Source organism: Balaenoptera physalus (assembly GCF_965194825.1).
Source record: "Balaenoptera physalus genome assembly, chromosome: 8".
Taxonomy (NCBI): domain Eukaryota; kingdom Metazoa; phylum Chordata; class Mammalia; order Artiodactyla; family Balaenopteridae; genus Balaenoptera; species Balaenoptera physalus.
The window spans coordinates 5,789,558-5,805,513 of NC_138887.1; the positions used below are offsets into that span (position 1 = coordinate 5,789,558).

Below are 15,956 nucleotides of genomic sequence, written 5' to 3' on the forward strand. Positions count from 1 at the left end.
CTTTTACTGGAGAAGGGTGTTAGAAACCAAGTTCTGAGAGGTAGGTGTGCTCATTGCTGCTGCATCTAGGTCTTCTTAGCTGATGGAAACGGAAATATAAGTAGGTACTGACCATGTATCAATATGTGCACACATATATATTTATTTCTGTGGGTAACCAGCTGCATCTAAATTACGTTAGACATGAGTACATACTGATGTCTCCAACTCTAATCTATGACCACATGGTCCTTCTAGCCTCCACTCATTACTTGTCTGTAACTTCCCACTCCAGCCATGACTTGGCTCCCAACCACCTACCTCCTGTTCACATTAATTCATGTAACGTGCAGTGGCTTGTGAATTGTTCATTCATGCCCTCATAGAAAACAGCTCTATCAACTAGAGCACAGTGCTTGTGCTCATTTCCTCTTCTCGTTAGACTTTCCTACACACTCCACTCCATTCCAAAGTTACTGAGGTCAGCACCTTTCCCCCACTACATTCAGCAAGTTTGTTTCACACACATGTGATAGAGCGTGTGATAGAGGAGTTAGACCCCTTTGTTATATTCTGCATTCCATCCCAGAATCCTCAAACGTCTACTTGATTTTTTAAATGTGCATATGCTAAGGTTCAGTCTTCGTGCAGTAAAGTTCTATGAGTTTTCAAAAAAACATAATATTATATATCCACCATCACAATATCATACAGGATAGTTACATTACCCTAAAAATGTTATGTTCATCTAGCCAACATTCTCAACCTCTTTGATCCCCTGACAACCACTGTTCTATTTACAGAATGTCATATAACTGGAATCAAACTGTATGTGGTCTTTTCAGACTGATTTTTTTTTCACTTAGTAATTCGCATTTAAGATTCATCCATGTTGTTGTATGGATTTGTTAGTTAATTCCCTTTCATTGTTTAAGAGTATTCCATTACATGGATGTCCTATAGTTTATTTATCAATTAACCTATTATAAGGTATCTTACTTGCTTCTAGCCATTATGAATGAAGCTTTATATGGCACTTTTGTATGCTGGTTTTTGTGTGGACCTATGTATTCAAATAAGTTTGGTAAACACGTAGAAGCACTATTGCTCATCATACAGTAAGGCCATGATTAGCTCTGTAAAAAGCTGCCAACATGTCTTCTAAAGTGGTTGTACCATACTGCATTCCCACAAGCAATGAATGAGAGTTCTTGTTGCTCTGCATCCTCATCAGCAATTGGTATTGTTAGTTTTTTGGATTTTAACCATTGTAATAGGTATAGGGTTATAATTATAATTTTAGTTTCATCTCCCTGACGACAAAGACACTGAGTGTCTCTTCACATGCTTGTTTTCACTCTGCGTGTCTTCTCTGCAGATATCCCCTTTGGGTATCCTCATCTCCTTGGTGAGGTGTCTGTTCAAACCCTTTGTTATATTTTAATTGTGTTGTTTCCTTATTGTTGATATTTAAGAGTCTTTGTATGTTTGAGATCAAATATTGTTAAGTTCCTTATCAAATATGTTTTTCAAACATTTTCTCCAAGTCTGCAGCTTGTCTATTTATTCTCTTAAGACTGTCTTTCACATGGTAGACATTTTTAAATTTAATAAAGTCCAACTTAACTATTTCTTTTCATGGATTATGCTTTTGGCTTCGTATCTACAAAATCATCACAAAACCCAAAGTCACATTGATTGTCTCCTGTTTTCTTCTAGAAGTTACATAATTTTGCATTTTGGATTTATGTCTATTATCCTTTCTTGAGATAAATTTTGTGAAAAATATAGTGTATATGTCTAAGTGCATTATTTTACATACAGAAGTCCAATTATTAAAGCACCATTTGTTGAATACTATCTTTTCTACATTGAGCTGTCTTTGTGCCTTTGTCTCTTAATGTATTTTTAGTCACTGACATGGACACATATTCCAAAATCTCTTGAAGTAGGGATAATAGATTTAGACTAGTTTCATTATTTAATGAGCAAGTATTTATCTCAGCAATGGTCCAGGCATTGAACAAAAAATACATCCAGTTTCTAGGTATATAATGTTTTATTGAGTTGTGTTTGTTATTCCTTCCCAGGAACAACTTTTTTATTGACAGACACCAAGTTAGGGACTGAAGAAAAAATATTGAGCAAAATAACTCAGATTCTGCGTCAACAGAGCAGAATATTAAATAAGCAATTACCAAACAGTATAACAAGTTTTACAAGAGAAATACAGGATGATTAGGAATCATAGGACAGTGTATTCTAGTATGAAAGGATTGGGAGCGTATTATTTTCATGTTGATTTAGAGGCATAGGGTGAGAGTGGGGACTACAAATGGCAGGGGTGGGAGTAGGGAAGGTATTGTTCAGAGAGAGAAGATTTTGTGCTGACAAAGCATAGTTCTTCACCAAGTATGAGAAGCAACGTAACATTTAAATGTGTCAGTGGCAAGAGATACGGCTAAAGAGGTAGGCAGGAATCTGGTCATAGAAGTCACCCTAAGACTTTGCAGCAATTATTCCAGTGATCATGTTGAGATAGTGACAATATCTGATTTGCAGTTTTGGAATAGCCTTATTACTACAGAGTGGAAAAGACATGGGGTAGTGAAGAGTGGAGGGAAATGATCACATTCGAAAGTTGTGTGTGATTCAGCTAAGTGATTCTAGTGACCTGGTGTTGAAGCTAAGAATTGAAATTTGAGTAATAATAGCAGGTAAAATCAGCAGCACTTGTTGGCTCGGTGAACACAGGGAAAGAAAAAAAACGAAGGAAGCAAGATGACTCGCAGCTCTTTTAATTGCAGAGTGATTTACAATATAAGGCCATTCCTGAGTTAGAAAGCAAAATAAGTACAGATTTGGAGAGAAGATCACAAGATAAGTCCTGGACACGTTGAGTTTAGTGTGCCTGGGAGATATTAGAGTTGGATATTTTCAATAGTCAAGTGGTCCTAGATCTCAGGAAAGACATTTTAGATTAAATTGCAGGCTCGGGAGTTACCAATAGTGTAATGAAATTGAAGTAGCTGAAACTGTTAAGAATTAGATCAAGAACAAACAAAAGGTGGCATGGAACAGAGTTCTTAGCAGTACTGACATTTAGTGGAGGGTGGAAAACAGGGCCTTGAAAAAAATATACTGAGTGAAACTGAGCAGGATCCTGCAGGGCTCTCCCAGGTGTTCCCTGTTTCTTGTTTGTAGTAAAAGGTGTTAGTCTCTTAGGCCTTCCCTTAGTTCCAAAGAGTAGACTTAAGTAGTTACTAATCAGGGAAGTGAGGGAATGCAGAAACAAAGGAAAAGCAATCCAACCGGAAAATTAATGGGAGGTTAAACAATAGTCAGTGATAAAACAGAGTCCTAGTTCTTCCTCAAGAGATACACATAACAATCTGATGCATATCTTTGAGTTGTTCTGCAGAAACTAAGACCCCTACCCACGTGGAGGATGGTGGTGACTACATGCTGAGCACAAGCCCTAGACCCCAGACTGGTTGGAACCAGAAGGTTGACAGTTAAGATTCCTGTTATCTCACTACCAAACAATCAGAAGAAAGTCATGCACCCTGCAGCCCTCACCTCAAATGTTGCCTTTATCAACAGTTCCCTGAAAACCATCAGGGAGTTTGGGTCTTTTGATTGGAGGTAAAAAATCAAGAGAAAGATGTTCAGAAATCAAGGGAAAAGACAGTTGGTGAAGAATGGGGTAGCCTTCAGGATGAAATGATGTTAAGAAATCAAAGTAGATAAGACGTGAACAATGTCTATGGGTTTTATTTTGTAAGAGAGATTTAAGTCATCATGGTGAAGTAATTTCAGGGAATTTTTGTTGGCAAAATCTAGATTACACTGGATTAAGTAATGAATGAGAGGGAGTATATTATGTCATTTTTTACGTGTGCAAATGGATGGGCTGTTTGCACTGGAGATGGCTGCACTTTATAGAAGCTCTTATAGATAAAATGTATTACAAATGGGAGAGACAGCCAGTTTAGAACCATTCTAAATTTGGCCCATGGGGGTGGTCTGGGAAAAAGTGATTCCAATAGAGTGAGTGTGGAGTGAAGTACAGAAAATCAGTAAAACGGAAAAGCAGACCTAGAGGAACGTGCATTGTCCATCACAAGTCCCCCACCCATCTTCGTGTTTGTCCTGTGTCCTTTCCTTTCTCCTACGCTGCTGTCTGGAACGCACATGTGGCCTTGCTGAACCATGAAGACAAAGGCACATTCTGCCTTTCTGAGGCCCCCAAGAGTAGAAAGCCTGATGGGCCCTGAACCACCGACTTCCACTGACCTTGTTGTTTACGGGACTGAGAGATGAGGTTCAATCTTGCTTAAGGTTATTATTATTTGGGTTTGTTTTTTTTTTTTAATCACTCTGAGCAGAACTGAATTCTTGCTGATAAATCTGTCCTCTTTAAATAATTAACTTCAATCCTGCAGGTAAGTTTGTGTGTCTGGTGACAGAAAGTTGGATGAGCTTTTCTTCTGATTGAGAGATTCTATTTAATATCTGGAGTGAGAACAGAGAGTATCTGCACATCATAAAAGGGGAGCTCTGAGGCTGAAGGTTGAAGAAGCCGGCAAAAGTCTGAAATAGTAACTGTGGAGAATGTGGAGTGACCCAACTAAGAAAATAATAGATTTGCTATTGCTGCAGTGAAAATAACATAGTTACAGGCTTCATTGAGGGCCGTTCGAGGCTGGTGAAAATGAATGTTTAATGATGTCAATTTAATGGTAATGATTTTGAATTTCTTGTTAACTTTTTATTAAAGGGAACTACAGAAAACATAAATGTTCAAATCAATAAATTATCACACTGAAGATACCCATAGAACCAGTTCCCAGGTCAAAAAATAGATATGACCAGCCCCCTTCACGCCACTTCCTACAATTTCAATATTGACTTCCAGTTGTGTGGTGTAGTGATATCTGGGGTTTTTTGTAATTGTATTGAATAGTACAATACAGTACATATTCTTCTGTGTCTGATTTTTGTGCTCAATACGTGTATGAGGTGTGTCAATTTTGTTGTCTATAGCTGTACTTGTTAATTTTCTTTGATGTCTGATATACGAATATGGCACAATTTATTTAGCTATTCTACTGTAGAGAGACCTCTGGTTTACTTCCAGTTTTGAGTTATTAAAAGTAGTGCTACTGTAAATATACTTGCACAAGTCTCTTAGAATACATATATACACATTCTTATTCTAATATCAGAATAGCTAAAACTCGGGGCTTCCCTGGTGGCGCAGTGGTTGAGAATCTGCCTGCCAATGCAGGGGACACGGGTTCAAGCCCTGGTCTGGGAAGATCCCACATGCCACGGAGCAACTAAGCCCGTGAGCCACAATTGCTGAGCCTGTGCGTCTGGAGCCTGTGCTCCGCAACAAGAGAGGCCGCGATAGTGAGAGGCCCGTGCACCGCGATGAAGAGTGGCCCCCACTTGCCGCAACTAGAGAAAGCCCTTGCACAGAAACGAAGACCCAACACAGCCATAAATAAATAAATAAATAAAATTTAAAAAAAAAAAAAAAAAAAAAAAAAGAATAGCTAAAACTAAGAAATTGAAATTGATATTCCCAAGTGTTGGCCTGCCTGTGAAGCAATATAGGAAAACTCATGTTATTTAGTAGGAGGAGTAGCAAATTGGTGCCACCATTTTTAAACAGAGTTTGATATAGCAATGAAATCTAAGGTGTACTTAACACTACAAACTGTAATTCCCCTCCTATGTATATATACCATATGAATGTGTATATATCTATATATACAAGAGAAACTTGTGCAAATATATTTACAGTAGCACTACTTTTAATAACTCAAAACTGGAAATAAACTAGATGTCTATCTACTGTAGAATAGATCTGTTTTAATTTCATTTGTCCATTTGTAATCATGCTAAAATTCTTTACACTGTCTTGATATATCTAGTAGACCAAGTCTTCATTTCTCTTTTCTTCTAATCTTGCCTATGTTTATACTCACAAATTTCCAAAAGAAATTTCAAATTAGTTTATCAACTACTGCAAATAACTTCTTGAGATCTTGATTGGAATTGCATAGATATATATGTCCATTTGTCTTTCAATCAATAAAGTTGGAAGTACATTCATTTTATTTAGGTCTTCCCTTATTTCTCCCCAAATGTTTATAGTTTTCTGTATAAAGACACTTGATATTTTTCATTAGATTTATCCCTGGGTATTTGACAATTTTATTCTATTGTAAATTCTATATTTTTTTTATAATTGTAATAGTCTAATCTTTATTGCTAGAATATAGCAATGTAATTGATTTGATATATTGACCTCTTGTCCAACAATTTTTTCAGGACTTACTCATAAATTCTGACAAACTATCTTCATATTTTATATTTTCTACATATATAACATATCAACTGCAAATATTAATAGTTTCAACCTTTTTTATCCTTACCTATTTTATTTATTTTTCTTAACTTAATGCATTAGCTAGTACCTTCAGTACAATAATGGGTGGTAGTAAAGATTGTGGAAATCTTTGTCTAATTCACAAACTCAGAAATATGCATTAAGACTTTGTGATTAAATATGATGCTTAATATTGATATCTAATAGATATTCCTTATAAGGTTAAGGAAGTTCTGTTATATTCTTTGTGTACTAAAGGATTTTTTACAATAATCATAAATGGATATTTAATTTTATCATATTTTTATTAATTTATCAAAGTGGTTCACTAAATGAGATTCAAGATTTAAGGTGGTAGCATTAGAAGTTGAAAGTAACCTTCAGAATTGACTTGACTCAGTAACTAAAACTTGGATTTAAAGATGGCTTACCTTCAACAAAGTCAAAAATGATAAATTTCCTTAGTATAATGTGGAGGAAGATAGCTAAATGTTTAGAAACATAGGAGTGCTGTATGTATTTATTATATGAAACACATTAACCTTCCCACTGTTCCCTATGAAAGATAGGAAGACACCTCATTCATGAAGACTTTGGCAAATACCTTAGTGAAGTGTCACCAGCTTCCATGAAACCAGCGCCATGGGGTCAATATTCTGTAGGGCATCATTGTAATGAGCTCCTTTTCTGATGGGAATAATTACCTGGTGGCAGCACTCAACCACAAAAATACAATAATAAGCCAAAGGAATGCTATGGTAGTCAAAGGGTCTTGACCTCTAGGCATCTCTGGTTGTGGCCAATTGATCATGAGAGCACTAGAAATAAAATAGATGACTACTCTTTCAAAGCATTACTCAATCTGTACAACTCGGGAGAAAAAAAAAAAAAACCTTTATGTCTGATGAACAGAAACATGACTTCGGTCATTATCAAAAGATTTTTTAAAAATCCTCTCACTAAGTTTCCAGACACAGGTTAGATCACAGATGGGACCTCGGTACACACTGAAGTCATGCCAAGCCCTTTCCCTGATGTAACTGTTAGATAGAACATGGCTCCATCAAATATAGAATTCTGGACTGTTGCCTTGGCACCTCCTCATACACATCTCATGAATACAGCCTCAAGGCCCTAGCGTGTTTTTTATTTAGTGTTGATGTTTTGAACTAACTCCAGTGTTTCTCTCAAACATCAGGCTCTTTATCCCAGAAACACAATTTTAATTTACTACTGTTTGCCTTTGGAGGAGCCCAGAATACTCCAATACTTTCCTCTTAAAAACTCATTGTAAGGTTTAACAAGACTTCCCTTTTCATTCAGTCTGAATTTTATAAAAAGGCTCATGAGTCAAAAATAGGGATAAATGACAATACAATAATAGCTAGCTTTTACTGAGCCTTTACTGTGTACATGGCATTTTCCTCACAAGGTACAAAACAGGAACTCTTATTTATGGGGAAACTGGGTGACATCTAGGGATGACAAGTCACTTCACTTGCTTAAGGATGTAGAGATAATAAATACTGAGGGGAACCTTGAACTCAGTCTATAACACTCACTAATTGGAAAACATGTGTACTTAAAAATGTAAGGCTCGTTAAATGTTTATAAATTGCTTTTGTTTCTTGAAAGCTTTTCAACAGCATTATTATAAGTTATTACTAACTTTCCTTCAAATTGTAAATATAGGCAAAGAACCATGGACAAGTTTGAAAATTATAGACTCTACCAAAAATTGCTGGTTTTCTTGTATTTTGGTTTTCTTTCCCCAGATAATTATCCATTGTACAAAAATAGGTGTAGAAGGTAGTTATTCATGTCTAATCAAACCCACAGAATTTTTAATGAATAAAAAGCATATGTTAAAATTAACATCGTAAACGCTGTGTTCCTACTGCAGCATAACTTTGAAGCAAGAAGAAACAATCTGGACATAGTAGATTCAGTTACAAGAGCCTCAGCTTTCTTTACCTCGTGGCTTCTAGTTACAGATATTTTACTATGGGACGGACACGTACCATTCATGTTAACTTTTTTGCTAATGAAGAACTTAACAGACACAACTTATATTTGATTATTAGCCCATTTTAAACTCTCATAAGAGAAAAAAAAATGGATACAAGGGTTCATGAATTTTGGGGGGGCAAGATAGGGGTAGGGGAGGTACAAACTATTATGAGGTACAAACTATTATGTATAAAATAAATAAGCTACAAGGATATATTGTACAACACAGGGAATATAGCCAATAGTTTAGAATAACTATAAATGGAGTATAACCTTTAAAACTTGTGCATCACTTTGTTGTACACCTGTTACTTATATAACATTGTACGTCAACTATTATCATAATAAAAATAAAAGGGTCCATGGATTTGTAGAGGGCATCTAAGTGGATCATGGTATTAACTTTTAGAGAAAATGTGAAGCTTACCTCTGCTCTTTCCAGAGGTCACCTCTAGGCCAGACATTACAGTTTTAAAATGACATAACATGACCTCATGAATAACATGAGTTCTAACTTCATGAACTTCAGTTCCAAAGTTACATAGAGCTCCACAGAATATAAGTTAGATCTAAGTAATTTACATCTTGGTCATGTGCAAAAGCAAAAGATAAAGGGAGAAATCCCGCGCAGAAGTGTAAAATGAACAGGAGTCATATGATGGACAGTTGGAGTTTACATAGGCCACCTGGCTCTTTGGAATGGTTGATCACTTCCAACAACCATCAGTAGCCTCTCTCTCTGAATTGTTTACTTTATAAGACACGAGATACGAGACAACAAGAAGTTGTATACAGGAGATTCAAAGACTATTCTCAGAGTCTGAAAATTCAAGTGACCTGTGTACTAGTGTCTAGGAAAGAGCTTGGTGCAATTAATTTTGTTTCTAATGGTCACTTTTTCAGTATAAATAGTAGAACCTAGAGCATGAACAACAAGGGTTTTTTTGTTTGTTTGTTTGCCTTAAAATATTTAATCCTCTGCCCTCTGTTTTAAGCATTTTGGAGCTGAGAACCTGAAGAAATAAGATCCTGATTTCTTTTTTTGTGACTCTAGTGACTATACTAGCAGCCTTAGTCCCTCGCATGTAGAATGAGTGGTTTGGATTAATTCCTTACTGAGCTCCATTCCGGTTCTGAAATTCACTCATTTTGTGAAGAAACGCTGTGTGCATGTCTGAAAAGAATATTATATATGCTGTTTCTTCTGTCATTATTGTGTGTCCTTGACTCTGTCAATCTTTGGAAATTCAACAATGTGGAGGATACTGGTAAACACAGCATTACCAAGGCTTCTAGAATTCAGTGGAAAACAAATTTTAAAAGGTCATCTTTAGTTGATATGAGTTAGTGGCTTTCTCCTGGGCACTTTCTTCAGTTGAAATAGAGTTTCTTTGGATTTTTAACATTGCTTCCATATTTAAAGACTCTGTAATAATTCCTCTTATTTCCCCAAATGAGAAAGAAATAATACAGGCATTAGGTTACAAATTAAAAATTTCCTCAATACCCTGAAATATTCTCTCCTACTCAGTTTTGAGCTTCTCCAAAGAATGTGTTCAAGACCACAGAGGGACGCACTTTAGGTGCAGGAATGGAAAAGCGTGCTCAGCTCCATAACCCAGTGAGATGCCTGCAAGAGAGGTGAAGAAATGAAGCTTATGCCTCCAATCCCTAAGGGTGATCTTCCTATTCCATAGTTGGCTTTATTGTAAAGGTTATTTCTAAATAAAATACCTAATTTTGTGTCTTCCAATTATTCAGAAAATGAAAAATTTTTACATTGGGCACTTAAGTCCCAATTTAGGAGAGATGATGAAAATGTAATATGAAACATCATTCTACCATGAGCCTATGGCAGTGAAATATGGTGATTCCCCATTAAGTCCAAGATGCAAAAATGCCCCAAAGCCTTCTTAGGAGGATATAGTCTATAATCACAGAACTTGAAGAGACCCCTCTCCAGTTAGCTCTTGGATGGATCAATGGCTCTGAAAGCCTTTGTAAATGCCTACAGATATCATAAGGGAGCAGTGTTTGAAAGACAAAGTTAAACAAGTTTTTATACACACACACAAAGAATAAATCACAATCAAAATAAGATACCAAAGGAAGGCAATGGAATGAACTCAAACTGAGGAAGGAGTATATAAACATTTATATTATAAATTTTAGGGGAAAAGTGGCTGTGACAATACACATATTTGAACTTTAAAAAGAAAGATAAGAAACCAAAAGCTAATTTAAAGGGCAAGAACACAATAATAAAAATTAGATCATAGGATTTTATTTTTGGAGCATCTATTTCATAAATAAGTATTTTTAAAGAAGAGATATGCAATCACTTTTGTAGGATAAGGCATCAGCAATAATTTCGGGTAGGAAGAAATAGGCAGGAAACATCTCTCCCACATCTGGATGCAGACAAGTTGTCTTTCCTCATAAGTTACTTCCAATCTTGTAGCAGAATATAGTGTTTACAAGGACTTATTTAAAATAATGGGCCTTAGTCTCAGAACTGTATCATTTGATATACTGGATATATTTGGTTTTTAATTCAATTTTCTTATTTCAAACTGTTTATACAGAGACGTTTTGTCTTTAATAAGGCAAATGTTCTAAAGGAGATAATGCAAATGTGTTTAGAAGCACTATTTACAGTCCTTGAGATGATGTACCAGGTATTAAGATAAAATTTTTGGTCTACACTGGCAGAACTGAAAATAAAATATATATTGGCACTTTTCGTAAGGAAAAGAGCATAAATCCTTTTCCATTTTTATCTTCTTTCTTCATTTCTTACTTTTTCCTTTTTTCCTTTGTTCCTTTCCATCATTCTTTTTCTTTCTTTCATTGCTTAAATGCTTATCATTTTCTACTTAGAGTAGCCTGATGGTTTATCTGTCCTATAAAAATTTTCTCAGACTTTACTTTTCACATTTTTCAACTTACTTTTATTGTACTTCTGCAGTTACAGTGACCAAGTTCCCCTTAAAAGGAGTTGAAGTGCTTTGCTAAATTAATTCAGAGCTTCCCTTGCTTAAAATGGATGCCCTTTTCTTTATATTGGACACTGCTCTAACACCAGATAACCTTCAAGTCAGGTCATATTCATGACATATTAATCTCATGTTTATGTCAAATGTTCAAAGAAAGCTAAAACCTTGTGATAAACACTGAACACATCTTGTTAGGCATACAATTTAAAGCTGGAGGTGACTAACCTCTGCGGATCTAATACCTGCAAAGTTTTGTTTATTTTTCAGATAATGTTTAATATGGGGTAGGTGGATTAACTTGGATTTTTTTTTCCTATATTGTGAACACATTCCCCATGAGAGAGTGGGTATAAAAAGATTTATTTTCTTGAAATGACATCCTTCAGAATCCTTTGCTCAATGGAAGGATATGGAGTCTTGCTGGTCTAAACATGAAGAGATATAAAACGTCCTTCATGACTTTCTCCACGTCTTCTATTCTGCCACACACCACAGTGAAAAATAAATATATCTTCAGAAAATAATAATATTGTTATGAAGTTACTGTGCCTTAATTTTCTGATCATTTAAGTTACTGCTGTATTCAGCAGAAGGATAAGCGGTTTAATAATCCGACAGTAATTTTTTTTCTGGTCAGTGAAGGAATTAGCCAACTACAAATTTTACAGCAACAAGATGAAAATGCATATACTGCACTGGTTTCCTGACAGCACTGTTAACACTGAGTTATATTTCTAAATAATACCGAAGATCTGTGGCAGAGTTGCATAGAAGTAAGCGTGGGAATGAAATATCTGGTACTGTGCTTAGATAGCAAATGATTTCAATTTTGTTAAAAAGATTTAAATGCACTAACGGTTAGACTCCATATGCACAAAGAGAGTCTTTAAGGCGACAGATATTGTTTTTAGATTCTTAATAATTAATAGAATATACATCTCAAGTCTTCTCCAGGGAAGATAGCTAGATTTGTTCCAAATCCTAAAACTTACTGTGTTTTTTCATCCTAACACAATATTCCTTATTAATAAATCTTAGGGAACAGTAAATCATTACTGTGTTAGGCAAAAAAAAAAAAAAAAAAAAGAGCAAATAAACAAAACAAAAATAGACCTTGCAATAAAGACCTTAATGGTGTTCGAAACCCCTCCTCCGCTCCACAATACAAAATACACGTGAGATGGAGGCTGGGAAGGCGGAGCGGTATACGAATTAGCAAAAAAAATTAAAAAATAAAAATAAAAGTAAACGTGCTCTGGGTTTTCTTTCTGGAAAATTCTCTCAAGACGTGACTTTTTGTACTTTATGTCTCTTCCATTCACCAGCGAGAGTGGTACGGTCCCTGCATGAGCTGCTTCTCTTCCACTAGAGGCTGCTCGGCAATAAATTCGTGTGAAATAATAGCCTGCGCTCATTCTAGTTAGCAGTTAATAACTGGTTAACAGACATTTCCCTCCAATGGCTGTTTTCATCGCCCCAGAGCAGTCTTTCGCCCCGTCCCATCCGTCCCGTCTTCAGCAAAGCCCCAACCTCCCCCTCCCACCCCCCAGTCCCCCGGAGCCCCGCACCGCGGTCCGCCCGCCGAGCCTCCGCCGAGGCGACAGAGGCTCAGTCGACGGGGAAGAAGCACTTTGCGAAGGAACGATGCCGCCGCTCTCCGGATGGCGAGCGTAGACGGAGCGCGGCCCGGCGCGCACGGAGTTAAAGGCGCCGCGGCGCGGAGAGGGGAGCCGGCGCGAGCCCGCGAGGCCCCCGCCCCTCGCCCGTCCCCGCGCCACGCGCCCCACGCCGCGGGCTGACGCTGGACCCGCCGCAGGAAGCGGAAGGCGGGCGGCCGAGCGGCCAGGCACTGCCCCGCGCCGCGATCCGGGTGTGCACGCGCAGCCCAGCCCGGCGCCCAGCCCGCCGCCGGCTCCCCGCTCCGCGCTCCGGGTCCCCAGAGCCGGTCCGCGCCGGCGAGCAGCAGCATGTCCGCGGCGCCGCGCCCCGGGCGCTGAGACCGAGCCCGCGAGACAGTGACATTCCTTTCTTTTAGGGCTCTTTGGCTGTTGGCTACACGGATGTGACGACCCCCACCCCCTTTTTTTTTTTTTTTTTTTTTTTTTGGAACGATGGGGATCTTTTTGGCGTATGTTGGATTTGTTTTCTTTTCTGTTTTATATGTACAGCAAGGGCTTTCTTCTCAAGGTAAGTCTGTGCTCACTGGCACATATACATTTGCTTGCGCCGTGAGTGTGTGTTTTTGTGTCTTCTCTGTGTTCAAAGAATGGCCAGGCAGATGTGGTGAGGTTCTCAGCAAGTAACAGAGGAATAGTGTTCTGTTTGGCATTTTTCTTTAAAGTTTATTAAATAGTAGCCCTGCTAGATTTGAGAGCAGATCTAGTTGGTGCCCGACAACGAGGTGGGTTCCTTGGTGAGCACAAACACAGGGTTATAAGTGTGTGTGTGTGTGTGTGTGTGTCCCTTGTATCTGTGTGCTTGCACAGGGTGACCACTCGTGCATGCATAATCATCGCAAACAGAGCTGGGGATTGGGGACTCTCCATGGCCAGCTCTCCTCCTCGATGTAGGCAGTATGAGCTTCGAGTTTCCTTTTTCTGGGTCCGTGTGACTTCGTTTGCCTGTGTGTTTATCAAAGGACAGACTCCCCCTGCGGACCCATAAAAAGGCACGGCTTGCATTACAAGCAGCAGCAGCAGTAGCCTGCTAAATCCAGTTGTTAGGACTTCGCAGGCTGCAGTGATCATTTCAGCACCATGAACAAATCACACCTCTGCTGTCAGAGCACTGCATCGCTTCTGCAAACAGAAATGCCACACTCTTCCTTCCAGCTTGAACGGAAGAGTCCTTTTCAGATCAGAATGTCTTCTTAACGTCTCCCATTTCCTCTGAGTATAATAAATACAGTTCAATTTTAATAGAGATCATGTTGGGATTTTATAAAAAAAAATTTTTGGAAAGAGACACTGATGGTGCCTCGCATTGAAAAGTGGGGGCAAAGTGCATCCACCCTGAATCGGCCCTGCAGCCCCCTCAGCCCTCCTCCCCATGAGTTCGCATTGTAGCCGTGCACTTCCTTCAGCCACAGATCTCTCCAAGACTTTTAGGGAATCATCAGCTCTTTGCAAAATATTTCTTAGACAAGATAAGAACAACCATCCAAAGCATTCCATGTTGGAGAAGTGCCTTTGGGAGAGAGGAAACATATTTTTGTGAGTTTCACCATGACTCCATGAATCTTGCAAACTAGCAGTGTCAAGATTGGTAATGAAAAGGCTGGGAAAAAATGTCTCTAGTGACTTAAGAAAAGTCTTTAATCTGAACCAAGCCCAGGTGTGTGATTCTTACATCCCACGATGTATGACAGTTTACAATACAGTTGCTTGATGGGAACAAATATGAAGGTTAATTTGGAAAGAAATATCCACAGCTTAGAAAGTGTGCAACTTGTTTCACTGCTGTAGCCTTTGAATCACAATTGCTAATCAGTGTCATGATATATCAGGAATGTAAATTTTGACGGATAATCACGATCCCTTCTCTATAAACATGAAATGTCCAGTTAGTCATAGATTGTTTAGAAACTTGGAGGCAGGAGGCTCTGCTCTTGTATCAGGTTGACAGATTTGTGTAAAATATACTTCACTGAAACCCTCAGTAAGTTTTGGGGAATACTGCAGTCTGACGAAAGGTATTTGTATCTAACTGTGGGCATCTTAGCTAACAGAGGGGAGTTATTGGCAAGCTTGTTAACCTTTCCATTATCTGGACTTGATCAAAAACAAAATGATTTAGGCACGATACCAAAAATAAGACAAGAAAGAGGCAAAGGAAAGGGGGTTGGGGAGCCTCTGGGATGTCACAGAGGGGTTTTTGTTGCGGTTTTTATTTGTTTATTTTTAAGTCGAAGGAAAATGTAGTGAGCTCTCAAGAGACGCTGTCAAGAGTGGTGTGTATATTCCAAAAGGGTGCGTTTCTGTTTTGCAGCAAAATTTACCGAGTTTCCGCGGAACGTGACTGCAACCGAGGGGCAGAATGTGGAGATGTCCTGCGCTTTCCAGAGCGGCTCCGCCTCGGTGTACCTGGAGATCCAGTGGTGGTTCCTGCGGGGGCCGGAGGACCTGGACCCCGGGGCCGAAGTGGCCGGGGCACAGGTAGCGGAGTCCCGTCGCCTTCGCGTCCGTCCCACCCACTGACTTAGACCTCTGAGTGTCCAGTCGGGGTCGGGCCCAAAATGATGCCTGGGCGCTCATGGGGCGCCCCCTGGCTCTCTCGGCAAGGAGGACGCCCAGGGATGCCAGGGGGTGAGCCGCGTGCCCTGGCGACACCACGTTAAAACCAAGGGAAGGCATGTTGTCCAGTCTTTCCCGGTTAAAGACTGGGAGTAGCCTCCTCCTTTTCGTACGGGTCATTGTGAGCTGTCCGTGATGGCACTGCCGTGTTGATACCTCCCCGGACACTCAGTGTCCCCTTCGGGACGGTGGTGTGAGGACAGGAATTATGTCGGTGTTTCCATCACCCCCGCCCTCCACCCCCGTCGGTTTCTCTCACCTACGCCATAATCAGAGGGG

General features: G+C 39.0%; 1 protein-coding gene across 3 annotated transcripts in view; it reads left to right on the forward strand.

Annotated features, from left to right (window-relative positions):
• Positions 1–8,562: 8,562 nt before the first annotated feature.
• The window catches only part of VSTM2A (V-set and transmembrane domain containing 2A), a 28,220-nt gene continuing 20,826 nt past the window's right edge, over positions 8,563–15,956 (forward strand). For 2 of the 3 annotated variants that reach the window (XM_082473272.1, XM_082473274.1), the window contains exons 1-2: positions 8,564–13,572; positions 15,373–15,539. In XM_082473272.1, the coding sequence (XP_082329398.1) occupies positions 13,497–13,572; positions 15,373–15,539 (243 nt within the window). In that variant the 5' untranslated portion in view covers positions 8,564–13,496. Of the gene's footprint in view, positions 13,573–15,372; positions 15,540–15,956 lie in introns of all 3 variants that reach the window. The other variant, XM_082473273.1, reaches the window with a different exon arrangement.